At 45.9% G+C, this 13,341-nt stretch overlaps 1 protein-coding gene across 5 annotated transcripts in view; it reads left to right on the top strand.

Annotated features, from left to right (window-relative positions):
• Positions 1–13,341, top strand: part of RANBP9 (RAN binding protein 9) — a 160,199-nt gene that overhangs the window by 66,670 nt on the left and 80,188 nt on the right. The window contains exon 1 of one of the 5 annotated variants that reach the window (XM_079933670.1): positions 4,184–4,879. The exons of the other annotated variants lie outside the window; for them this stretch is intronic. Coding sequence (XP_079789796.1) covers positions 4,291–4,879 — 589 coding nt within the window. The 5' untranslated portion in view covers positions 4,184–4,290. Of the gene's footprint in view, positions 1–4,183; positions 4,880–13,341 lie in introns of those variants that run through there. 5 annotated transcript variants of the gene reach the window in all.

Below are 13,341 nucleotides of genomic sequence, written 5' to 3'. Positions count from 1 at the left end.
TTTATAAGAGATGTCAATAGAAGGGTCTAGAACTGGGATCAGCCAGTACAGCCTGTAGACCAAGTACAGCCTGCTGCCTCTTTTCTTGTAAATGAAGTTTTGTTGGAATGCAGCCATGCCCATTGCTTTATGTATTGTTTATGGCTCCTTTTCATCCACGAAGGCAAAGTTGAATAGTTTCAACAGGCACACAGAGCCTAAAATATTTACTATCTGACCCGTTACAGAAAAAGTTGGCCAATTCCTGGTCTAGAAGCTATATTTGATGTGTGTGTGTGGCAAGTGCAGTCCCCCTGGATCACCGGAAGTTGCAACAACCCTGTGATAGGCACTTTTCAAAGGTGGCCTGCAAGATCCCTGCCTTCTGGTATTCATGCCCTTGTGTCATCCCCTCCCCTTGAATGTGGGCTGGACCTAGTGACTTACTCTGAACAAACAGATTATGGCAAAAGCGATGGGACGTCACTTCTGTGATGCGGTTACAAAAGACTGGGACCTCTGTTCCGCTGCTAGTGCTTTCTCGGCCTGCACATTTTGACGAAGCAAGCTGCCATGTTGGAGAGGCCTATGTGGCAAAGAACTGAGGGCCACTTCCGGCCAATAGCCAGCAAGGAACCGAGGCCCTTAGACCAATGGTCTCCAGAAACAGAATCCAATCCTCCAGAAACAACCACGTAAGTGAGCTTAGAAGTGGATCCTTCCTCAGTCAAGTCTGGAGATAACTTTAGCCCCAGCTGACACCTTGAATGCCCATGAGGTTTCTGAGTCACAGAAACTGTATGATAATAAATGTTGTTATTTTAAACCACTTAGTTTGGGGGTAATTTGTTCAGCAGCAATGGATATAGACAGTACTACAGACGGCACACTACAGACGGCACACTCTGCCATCCCATTTTCCAGTACCTAGGAGGATACTCTCATGGACACTTACTGAAACTGGCTGGCCAGTGTCTGCACCTCTTTCCTAGTACTGGAAAATCCTTGACTGAGAGCATCAGTGGCCACTGTCCCATTAGGGCAGTGTGTTCTAACTTCTTCATGTCACGCCAAGCATAGAAAATGAATGAGACGTGTAAAGCGCTCTATGCACGCACGGGGCTGCTCACTGCCAGAAGGGACCACAGGCTCTAGCCACTCCAGGCCCACCCTGAGCTGAAGGTCTCAATAACTCAGTACCTCTATAAGCTGGGGATATCTGCTCACTGGCGGCCCCTGGCATGAACATGCAACCTAGGCTTGGCCAACTTTGAAACATGAGTGAGTAGTAAAAAGACTGGAGGTCGGAAAGGTGACAGTCTAGGTGGTGGAGGTGGCATCTGATGGCTGATGAGACCAGTGGTGGGGCCAGTCTATTTGTGCTGCCTGAACCCTTTTGGTCTTTGTTTTAGGCCTGGTTGTCTAGCCTTCTGGTCAATTCTGAGACCCACCAAATATCATTCCAATAAGTTGCTTCCGCTTAAGAGAGCCAGAATTGGCTCCTAACTGTTCACTACTGAGAACCTCAGCAGATATGTGTGTATCAATATTACAGCAATACATGGGAAGGACTGAAAATATAGGTGCAAAAATGTTGTGGACAAGTTCAAGGCTGGTGGATTTTTATCATTTACATCTCTATGTAAAAATCTAATATATTGGTAATAAAATTTTAATTATGTATTATAATTGCCCATTATAGAAACATTTTGTGATTTTCCTTCATGCCTTTTGCTAACAGCTTTGGCAGTGTAAATTATTGTATAGCCTTTTTCCAGTTAGAACATCAGAATCATTTTTCCATGTCTTCATTTTCAAGAGGGTATATAATATTTATTTCAGGCTGTGCTTGTGCAGGAGGCCTGGAAGGAGTGGGTAAGAAACTGGTCCCAATATCCACTAAGTCAAGAGAAAGGAGTGCCTTTTCTCTAATTAGTTGGCCCTGTCTTTTGGGGATTCCACTGCCCAGAGGGGATGCATTTAAAAAAAATTCAAACAAATTTCCTCTATGTGCTCCTGATTCCGTTGAGTGGAATTTCGTCAACTAGTCCCTTCATGCTGGGCACTTAGTCTGCTTCCATATTTCATCTATCAGTACTATCTGTTGAAGCTTTTTAGGCCTAAATTTCTTCGACACTTCAGATTTGTAGTTGTGGCTCGTGGGCTCAGTAGTTGTGGCTCACGGGCTCTAGAGCACAGGCTCAGTAGTTGTGGCATACGGACGGCTTAGTTGCTCCACAGCATGTGGGATCTTCCCGGATCGGGGCTCAAACCCATGTCCCCTGCATTGGCAGGTGGATTCTAAACCACTGCGCCACCAGGGAAGCCCAATGTCAAGATACTCTTATTCTCTCTGCCTTTCCTAGGATATGTAAAGTTCTAAATGGTTTTTCAGTGTGCTGACAGAAGAAAGTACACCGTCATAAATAAAACCTTGGTGACTATTTCAAGAAAGTTTGATGAGACTTGGAGCCCATTTATTCTACCTTGGCTAGCCAACATTTAAATAGAGCTTGGTTTACATTTAACTCGTTACTGTAATATAAATGACAGGCTTAGAACAATTTACATACAATGACATCATGTAATTTAAAGTGCAGTGGCTTGAAAAAAGTCATCAAACAGCAGGTTAGAATTATCGGATATTTTTATTAAAGAACAACAGGGCATCTAGTTGCTGGGTAATTGAGGGAGAAATTAGACTAAATGACTATTAGTTCTGGCCAGCCGTTGAGGGCCTTCAATTAAATCACCATTTACCTACCCTCTTCAAGACAAAATAATTCTCTATTCAGCAAAGAACACTCCTTGCTTATTTGGCCAAACAATTAGCACCATAATATCTTTGGAAGCAAACAAAATACCAGAATTTGTATGGTGTAGATTACACGTGTAAAGCTCGATTTTGCCAGCTAAGGAAACGATAACCTAAACAAAGAGATGTGATGAAAACAAAATAGTAATGTTAGGACGGGTCAGAGAGCAACACTTGGCGAGTTGTGCCCAATTAGTCGACCAAGCAAAGCACTGTTGGGAATTGCAAAGTAGGAAGTCCTATTTTTGACTCTGCTGACCTCAGTGAATATTTCCTTGTTTTCAAAATGGTCATAATTCTTTGCTACGTAACAAAGAGGCCTGTTACGAAAACGAAGGAGTCTCTAAAATGTTTTGACGCCTCCAGAAGCCCTGCGTAAATACACCTTGTATTCGTACGGTTCGTGTTCCTGCTCTTTGATGAGATGCCAGTCTTTATTAGCATTCCTAATAAATTAGTGACACCTTCTGCCACCCTGGGTTCACTTTAAGTCCTCATAAAATTACTTAACAAAATGCTCCCTGTTTTAAGTGGGAGACTTTCCCTTCAGAAATGGTTATGAAGTATGCAGAGCAGTTGGTTCCTTAAGAGGGAGGCGGCAAACAGGGACCTGTACTGGTGCAGGAGCTGGAGCCCGAGCAGCCCGTGGGCGCCGCCCGGACGGCTCGCCCCGGGGACCCGATTTGGGAGCCGGAGCCGCCCCGCTCGTCCCTGGGGCCCGCAGACCGGACTCGCGGCGGCCCCAACGGGGCTCGATTACTTTCGCCTGGGCGAGAAGCGGGCCCCGCCGCGCCAGCGGGAACCCTACGGTTGGGGAGGTGGGGCGACGACAACAAAAAGAAGTAAAGTAGGAGGAGATTCTCCCGGGGAGGGCCCGGGCGAGCGGGGCGAGGCGGCGGGCTCCCGGCAGAGGCGGGGACCCCAGCATCCGGTCCGCGAACGGCTGGCGGACCCGGGCAAAGGCGGAGTCCGCGCGGGGCCACCCGCCTCCCTAGTGCGGTCTCCCGGCGCCGGGACCCCCGCGGGCCCGCCCTCCGCCGCCCGCACGGCCCCGCCCCCCGCTCGGCCCCGCCCCTCGCGCCGAGCTCGCCCCTCCGGCCCCGCCCCTTCGCCCAGCACCGCCCGCGCGCAGCGTCTCGCGCCGGCCCGGCCCGCCCGCCGGGAAACAGCCGCGAGAGTAGCGGCCGCGGCTGCTGCCACCGCGCTTTCTCTTCCCGCGCCCCCGCCTCGCCCCCGCCCTCAGCGCCTCGTCCCGGGCCAGCGCCCGCGCTCCGGCCAGCGTTCTCTCGGGACCTCCCCGGGCCTGGCGCCCACTCCCCCGGCTCCGAGCCCCCCAACCGTCGTGCTTTCTCCCTCTCGGCGCGCGGCCCGCCGCCTGCTTCCGGGGCGGGCGGACTGGGCGCCTGGTGCCGGCGGCCGCAGCGACAGCGCCCCCGGGAAGCGGAGGAGGAAGGAGAGAAGAGGTGGAGGTGGCCGCAGGCTGAGTCGCGGCCGGGATGTCCGGGCAGCCGCCGCCGCAGCAGCAACAACAGCAGCAGCAGCTGCCGGCGCCACCGCCGGCGGCCGTGGCCCCGGTGTCCGGAGTCGTCCTGCCGGCGCCCCCGGCCGTCAGCGCTGGCTCCTCTCCGGCCGGCTCGCCCGGCGGCGCGGGCGGCGGTGGCGGCTTAGGGGCCGCGGCGGCCGCCCTGCTCCTCCACCCGCCGCCGCCGCCGCCGCCGCCGCCGCCGCCCCCGGCCACCGCGGCCCCGCCGCCGCCGCCGCCGCCGCCCCCGCCCCCGCCCCCGCAGCCCGCCTCGGCGGCCGCCCCCGCCAGCGCGCCCCCTGCGCCCCCGGGTCTTGCCGCGGGCCCCGGCCCGGCCGGAGGCGGTCCGGCCCCGGCCGTGGCGGCGGGCAGCAGTGCTGCGGCCCCCTTCCCGCACGGGGACTCGGCCCTGAACGAGCAGGAGAAGGAGCTGCAGCGGCGGCTGAAGCGCCTCTACCCGGCCGTGGACGAGCAGGAGACGCCGCTGCCTCGGTCCTGGAGCCCGAAGGACAAGTTCAGCTACATCGGCCTGTCTCAGAATAACCTGCGGGTGCACTACAAAGGTACTGGGCGTGTGTCCTGCGGTGGGAGTGGGGCCGCAGACCCTCGGGCCGCCCCCGCCCTCCCGGGGCCGGGTGTCCTCGGAGGGGACTCGCCGCCGGCTCTGGTGCTCCCAGGGTGGGATTGGGGTCGCGGGGAGAGGTGCGAGGGAAAGCAGGCGATTCTGGGAAGGGGAAGGTGAGTATAATGGTCCTGGGTAGAATGGAGCTGGTAATCCCAGGCCAGGAGCAGGACACCTCGGGGGAATCCAGGATGACAGGACATAACTCGCTTTCTGATTTCCCTTTGAGATAAATCGTAGGGCTGGGATGGAGGAATCTATGGGCTCGGAGTTGGGTTACATTGTTCTCCAGGTGGTGTTGGGTCAGGCGCTCTCCTCTTACGTGGGGGGAAGAGAGGCACGATTCTGAGGGATAATTTCTAATTAAGGGAGAGCAGGGATGTATAGGGGGAGGAGTAATCGTGGAGGATTTTGCCCCAAATTAAGCTAGAGATTGTCTAGGGGAACACACGGGCCGGGGCCCCAAGTTTGCCGTCAGTGTATCTTGCTAAAAGCAACTGGAGGGTGCGAGAGGTGAAACCTCAGGAGTACGTGTTTTCTTAGGGGAGCAGTAACCTACCACGACTGATTGGATATGCCCTATATTTATATGTTGGCATTATGAAAGTCTCGTTGAAAACAGGGATTTGTTAAAAACGTTATTTAGCATTTTAAAGAAAACTGGCTCCTATTTTCCACCTGCAGTTAAAAAAAAAGCCTTAGGCTAGTGCTCTCCCCCTCCTCCCTCACCTACCTCTCCTATGTTAAAACAAAGCTTTAAGCAGATCAGTTGTATATAAAATTATAAATTGCTCTGGGAGTTTTTGAAATGTAGCCCACATTAATAACACGCATCAAATTTACTTATCTGGGGGAAAAAAATCAATCCAATGTGTCAGTCTATCTGGAAACAAATCCAGTTTTTTAGGCCCCAAACCTGCTGCTTTTACATTCAGAGCAGCCTCATTTTGATTGGCTTCAAAGGGAGGGTCTTTATCAGATCCTAGTGACATGGATATAGAGGGTATAAACAACCATTGTGGTGAAATTCTTAAAGTTTACTGGACTGAAATTTGAGAAGAGCCTTGATAAATAAGTTACTATTTAATCAGGAACGAGAATGGCCACCGAAGTCTTCCAAATGATTTGGCTGCAAAGAATAACGCACAAAAATAGGCCTTGTTGAATATTCCTTCCTTTTATCCATAGATCCAGAGAAGTACTTTCAATTTTAAATGTTATGCTTCTTAATCTAAGTGGCTGAAATTTTCAAAATATTGGACCTTTGGTTTTTCTTAAGTTAGGACATTTTGTTAATATCCTGTGAAGGCTGTTGTTTAATTTTGTGTTTTAATTTGTGTGAACAGTGCTATGTATGAAGTGTTTACTTCTGATCTGGCTACCAGAATGCTTTTTGTCAGACTCCACAAAACTTTACTTTAAATTTTATGGTTGATGGTTGATAGTTGGCTTATAAAATCAGAGGGAGTAGATATAAGAGATTATTGAACAAAGAATTCTAGCTTTCCGAGTCCTGCCATCATTTGTGATTTTAGGCATGTTACCAGACAGGGTCTCAGTTTCTTCCTCTGAGTGATGAGGGAGTTGAGCTGGGTGTTGGTAAGGAGATTTCCAGCTCTGAATTTCCATATCTAAGATCTGTGATTATAGTCTATTTAGCACTGTAACATGCCTTGACTAGTTTTACTAACTACTTTTACATAAAATGGATGATTTGGGTCACACAAAAGTGCAGCTTATGTGAAATTGGTTGGAGTTTGGAATATTTATGACACTGCTGTCTCAGTTATTTTTCCTCTTGGCCTCTTTATTACTTTCTGTTGTGTAATACTAAGATTCACTTTCTGGAAACTTCACTCTTTTGTAAACATAAACCATTATTTCTGGAAGAACAAATTTTGCTGTTTGTCATTCTTTTTCTTTCCTCTCGCTTTTTTCTATCTCCCCTTTGTCTCTCCCTTCCCCCTTGTCACAAACACGGGCCCTTTTTCCCCTTCTACTGCCTCTTCCTCGTCTTGTTATTTTAATATGTGCCTGTGTGTTTTTCCTGTTGTTTTTCTGTGTGCCTTCAGAGTGGACCACACCAGAAGTTACTGGGCATCTAAGCAAGGGGGAAGTGTCTTAGGTAGTGGTAAGCAAATTTGAAGTCAGAAAATAACATTAAAAACTATTGTTCTTAAAGTATTTTTGCATATTACAGAATTTCAAAAGATTGATGATAATTATTTTCCATATGATGAGGATTTTTCTTGCCTTTGAAATATAAATTTCTTTTGGTCTGAACGTATTCTGTTTTGAAGATGTTATTCTTCTAAATTGGAGTTACTCTTTTGGAAACAGTGGGGTTCCTTAAATGATTTGAAGGGATTAATGTTAAACAGTGTCAGCCATACAGACCAAGTTGATTGGATTGCAGAGGAATTGGGTGTGTTTACTACCTGTTAAAAATTTTTAGAAGACTTTTTGCTTAGCAGTCACACACCAACTGTTGAAATCCTCAAGCATGGCCCCTTTTGTTTTTGAAATTCTTGTCAGCTTTGAATAAGTATAAATGTGACAAGTTTAGACCTAGTTATAATGATCACTTTATTCCAATTTAAAGCATTTTAATGAATGTGACAATGGGTTTGATTAGTCTAAATGTTTCAGTTACAGGTTGCATTTTTATATTTGTGAAGTTACCACGATTTGTTTACTTTGCCAAGCGTTTTGATACGTACACTCAGGAGCATGTTAGTGAATTTGCATAAGATGGTGGAATTCTCATTTAAGACGAGAAAAAGTGGGAGCACCTGGAAGTTAGAAATTCCCAGTCACAAGTAAGCCAGGATTGGAAACTAATTTTCATTGATTTTAGATTTAGTGTTCTTTCCACCACACTGTATTGCCTATTTCAATTTGTATGAGACTTAATTATCTCAAGTAGTTAAAATCCAGTGATCACATTTATAACTTTTTGAAGAATAGTTGACTTTGAAGAATAGTTGATGTTGAAAGTACTTCCTCTGGGGAAAGTGCTACCTGGAGCACACTAATGCCATGGAAAAGTCCAGACGCTTTGATTATACTGATTTAGGGCAGCTTAGAAGAAATGTAAGATAAGTGAAAGTTGGGAATGATAGGAAGAAATGAATAGTGAACTGCACCTTCTAACTGAAGTATTATTAACAGTGACCAAATCGGTTGAACTTTTGGTATGCCCAGCTCCCCTCCCCCTCCGTATCACCAGTCACTAGGCCTTTAACGTGTCCTCAGTTTAACTGCTTATCTAATTTCTTGCACTTCTTTACGTAGAATAAGTATCTCAACACATATTTGCTTGCTTACCAATACAAATGTCTTTAGAGATTTATGGGAGGTGATACAAAAATGTGCTTCAAAATCAAGGAATTTAAAAACCAAGCTTTCCCAGGGATCCCTTTGCCAAAATTGAGCTTTAAGAATGCTAGTTATAACTGCAAGGATTAAGTGATTCTAATAATCATATTGAACAGAAGTAGACAATAGTAATGATTTTTTTTTGGTAATGATTTATTGAGCAATTGCTGTAGGGCAGATATTCTTCTAGACAATTTGTATATATACCTTACTCTCTATTTATTCATTTTGTTTATTCAGCAAGCTTTTAGTGAGTGTTTACTTTGTGCCAGGTTCTGGATACTCAAAGGTGAATAAGACACTGTTTTTGAATTCGAAGAGCTCAAAGGACATCAAGCAGTGTGTGTAGTAGGGAAGTGTCATAGAGTACTGTGGAAGATGGGGGAGCATCTGCTGCAGGCTGCCCTTGTCAGGGGTGAAGTTGGTGGGTCAGGGAAAGCTTCTTGAAGGGGATGAGGCCAGCGGTCAGTCTTGAAAGATGAGTATGATATAGGGGAGGAGGGGCTGGGCATTACAAGGGAAAAAGCATAAACAAAAGCATAGAGGAGAGAATTATTCTATATGTTTGGATCTACAAGCAATATGGGGTTGTTGGAATTTAAGTGTGTGACAAGGTACAGCTGGGAAAAGATCATGCGGGGCCTTATAGAGTATTTTATCGAGCTTGGATCTTATTCTGTAGGAGACAAAGAATCATCTAAGGATTTTAAGTAGGAAGTGACTGGCTCATTTTCATCTTTGTCGGATTATACAACTAATTGGGAGGTGGACTCAAGGACACAAGCCTGGAAATAGCAGACTCATTTAGAAGGCTGTTGCAAACCACATAAGAAATAAGGACCTGAACTGGTCAGTGGTGGGGGCAGAGAAGAGCAGACATATCTGTGATCTGTGCTGAAGAAAATCTGACTGGATATGATGGAATGATGGAGAAATCAAGGCTGATGCTGGGTTTCCAGCCCTGTTAGGTTTTTGCAGTGAACCGTGAAGCAAATAATTATCGCAAGGAAGTATTACAGTACACTTAGAGGTAAGTGAAAATGGGAATCTTAGCCATGTGATCTGACCATGTAAACCAGAAGAAGCCAAAGAAATAGCGTTGGAGAAAGAACAGAAAGAGGTCTTCTGGAGTTAGGGTGGCTCTGTGTCATCACCACAGCTGGAGTTCCTGATTTGTCACTTTATTCTAATGTTCAGATGATTCAGCTACAGTGCTAGTTTCTGGTGGTTTTCTGTTCTTTTCCCTACTAACTGGTTTATCCTTTTTCCTATTTTAAACTCCCAAGAGACTCAGCAGATTGGCCTAGCTAGTTGCCGTCTTTCTTAGTTGGGCAGAGCTTTTCATTCTGTGCTGTGGAGTGAATTGGTGGCCTTCCCATAGATGCTGACCTGTGTTGAATCAGCTGTAGGGGTGTGAGGGTTGTTATGAAATACAAAATGTCCTCCTGGTGGAAGGATAGTGTGGACCCCACTCCTCTCAGTAGGGACAGTGTGGGGGTCAGTTTCTCCTAGGAGGGGCTGAACCTGGAGGAGAGGCTGAGGTCATGACTGACCTGGGAGTCGCCTGTAGCTGGTAGTTGAAACTCAGAGTGTGAGAGAGAGTGGGTAAAGTGAGAAGAGCAGTGGGCCAAAGATGGAACCTTGAGCAAGACCAACATTAAAAGACTGCAGGGAGCCCAAGAAGGAGTAGTTAAGAGGCACCTGGACAGCGGGGAGGGTGGTGTCACAGAAGCTGAGCAGAGGAGTGTCAGAAATGAGGAAGTGAACTTTCGTGTCAAATGCAACATATAGGTTTAGTGACTTAGGCACAGAAAAATTTCCACTGGATTTGGAAAGTAGTTTGTTGTGACCTTAGGTAGAACAGTGTGAATTGAGTGATGGGGGCAGAAATCAGGGTCAGTAGAAGGGACCAGGCAGAAAGTATAGTGAATATATGTTATTCTTGAGAAATATAGATGAGGAAAGAGATTAGTCAATACCTGGAGGAGAATGGAGGTTAGGGCAGCTGTGGGTTTTTGTTTTTTTTTTTAATGATTGATATTGGAGTTATGTTGTATCTGGAGATTAGCTTATAACATCAGCATGTAAGATGAAAATCCACATACTTAAAATTATCCCTAGAAAACCCTTTGGAAGGTACTGTGTTAGAAACTATTGTATCATTTCTAAGTAGGCCTAGTTTTAGTTTGGCTGCGTGGGTAAAACTGAAGTGACGTAAGTTAGATGACAGTATGATGTTAGTGCAAGGTATGGAGTCTCAATAAGTGTCTACAGAATTTAACGTGTTTTAACAAATAAGATAAATAGTACCAATACTTGGTTTTACTACCTTAAAGTTAAAAAAAAAGTTCATTATACTAACCACCAACTCCAGTGCATTATTGACAATGATTTATAACACAGAGACATATAATTTTATGAGAAGGATATACATTTTTGGGACACTGTGCCCTTATAGATCGAAGGGAAGGAGAGTAAAGAGGGAAAGGATGAAAATACAAGCTTGGGAGGCTGACAGAGTAAGGACTTGGAGGGAGGAAGGTGGTTCAGAAGCTTAAGATGCTTGCCCTTGAAGAGGAGAGGAGTACGTACTGTTCCTTCGATAACAGTGGAAGAGGTGGACTGATGTAGACAGACGAGTTAGTAATGCGTGAGAGGAGAGTAGAACGTAACCATATATATATGGTTGGTATATGGTATAATGGTGGAGTCCCATTTCAGTCCCGTTTTGTGATAAAGGAGGTGAGGTAGTTTGCTCACTGAATTCAGGTAGAGGACTTAAAGCCTAAAGTGAATGATGGAGATGTGGACCATCTTCATCTTTCTAAAGATTGCTGTGTGGTATTGATAACAGTGGAGGATGCCAGCTGACATCATTAGTTCACAGTGGTGACTGTTTGCAGGACGGTTGGACTTTATTCCGCAAAGGCCAGCTGCCCAGTGCAGGAATAGGGAAGGTGGATTATAATGTTGATTTAAGGCTGTGGTTTTGCTGGCTGGGTTTGATGGAAGGATAGGCATATGAGGGAAATCAAGATATTTGGGAGCTTTTAAATAATTACCATGTATACCATCCTGGAAGAGGAAAGAGAAGAACAAACAAACAAGAAAGGGTTCAGTGCACTGGAGTTCCTTGACTTTTTTTTTTTTGCGGTACTCGGGCCTCTCACCGTTGTGGCCTCTCCCGCCGCGGAGCACAGGCCCCGGACGCGCAGGCCCAGCGGCCATGGCTCACGGGCCCAGCCACTCTGCGGCATGTGGGATCTTCCCGGACCGGGGCACGAACCTGCGTTCCCTGCATCAGCAGGTGGACCCTCAACCACTGTGCCACCAGGGAAGCCCTGGAGTTCCTTGAATTTTGAAGTGCAGAGTGAATTCTTTAGACAGGGGAGAGGATAGGGGGGTGTGTCCTAGGGGAAGATGTCGGTATTTCCACCGTAATGCCAAAATTGTGTTGCTGGAAAAACTTAATGTTTTTCACAGAATTGCGCACTAAAAGTAACAGGGCTTATGGGAAAAATAGGGCTGGGGCAGACCACTTAAAACCTATGGAACTTTGTAACCAGAGCACTACAGAAATAACAGTCCTAATAAAATACAAGCCCAGTTAAATTTCCACTCCCATGTGTGCCCAACATCACAGGCTGCTGATCCTTCACAGCCTTCAACCCTGGGGTTTGGTCTTCCTTGTTAGAGATGTAAGTTCTTGACAGCTGTTTAATCAAAAATAAAAATCTGATTCAGGGTTTAGCTCTTTTCACCTTTTTTTTTTTAAAAGCAATTGGAAATGCTTAGCTTTAGCTATTAGAATGGCTAAAATCCAAAGAAAACCTGGCCACGACAACTGCTGGTGAGGGTGCAGAGAGCAACAGGAACTCTCATACTCTGCTGGTGGGGGTGCAAAATGATACAGCCACTTTGGAAGATGGTTTGGCAGTCTCTACCAAAGCTAAACATAGTTTACCATATGATCCAGCAGTTGAGTTCCTAGGTGTTTACCCAACTGGTTTGAAAACTTACGCCCATACAAAAACCTGCATGTAAATGTTCATAACGGCTTTTCTCATAATCACCAAAACAGGAAACAACCAAGATGTCTCTCAGTAGGTGAATGGATAAACTGCAGTACATCCATACAATAGAATATTATTCAGTGATAAAAAAGAAATGAGCTATCTATCCACACAGAGACACATATGGATCTTAAATGCATATTGCTGAGTGAAAGACTCCAGTCTGAAAAGATAACATACTGTATGATCTCAGTGATATGATATTCTGGAAAAGCAAAACTGTAGAGCTAGGAAAAAGATGAGTGGTTGTCAGGGGCTTGAGGGGATGGAGAGAGGGCGAGTGAGGCGAAGAACAGGATGTTTTAGGTGAATGAAAGTATTCTGTATGATGCTGTAATTGTGGCTGCATGACACTGTGTGCTCATCAAACCCTCAGAATTTTAGGACATAAAGAGTGAACCTTAATAGGTACATATTTTTTAGAAAGTCACTTGGTGGGGGGGGAATCCCAGTGTAGAATGTAGAATGTGACAAAACAGTGTAACTATATTACAAATATATGAAGCAATCTCAGAAGAGGAGGGAAAAGGCACTGACCTAAATAAGTAACTGGAAATCAGTGGAGTCTGTAAAACTAAAGGTAAAAGAAACTATATAAGCACTGAATTCTTGTTGATAAGTTGCATCCCAGGGGGATATGAGTTAACAATTCTGATACTGCTGTCCATGTATACTAGAACTTAACAGTTAAATCAGTGGATGGTGCACAGTGGGAGCTGGGTTTCTCACCACTGGAGTGGTTAGAATGATCCACATGGTAATGGATTAGAGCCGGAGACAGTAGTATGAACTCATGTTCAGTTTAATATGTACACAGATGATTAAATAAAAAGCACAGATGTGTGTATATACAGGGGTTTAGTGTACACACATATATTTCTTCGCTCTTGTCAATGAGAGGGCCTAAAAGCAATGACACCCCAGTAACTGTGAGCATACCTAGTACCTAGAT

This window comes from Stenella coeruleoalba (genome assembly GCF_951394435.1).
Source record: "Stenella coeruleoalba genome assembly, chromosome: 10".
NCBI classification, from domain to species: Eukaryota; Metazoa; Chordata; class Mammalia; order Artiodactyla; family Delphinidae; genus Stenella; species Stenella coeruleoalba.
This window is presented reverse-complemented; position numbering and strand designations above follow the sequence as displayed.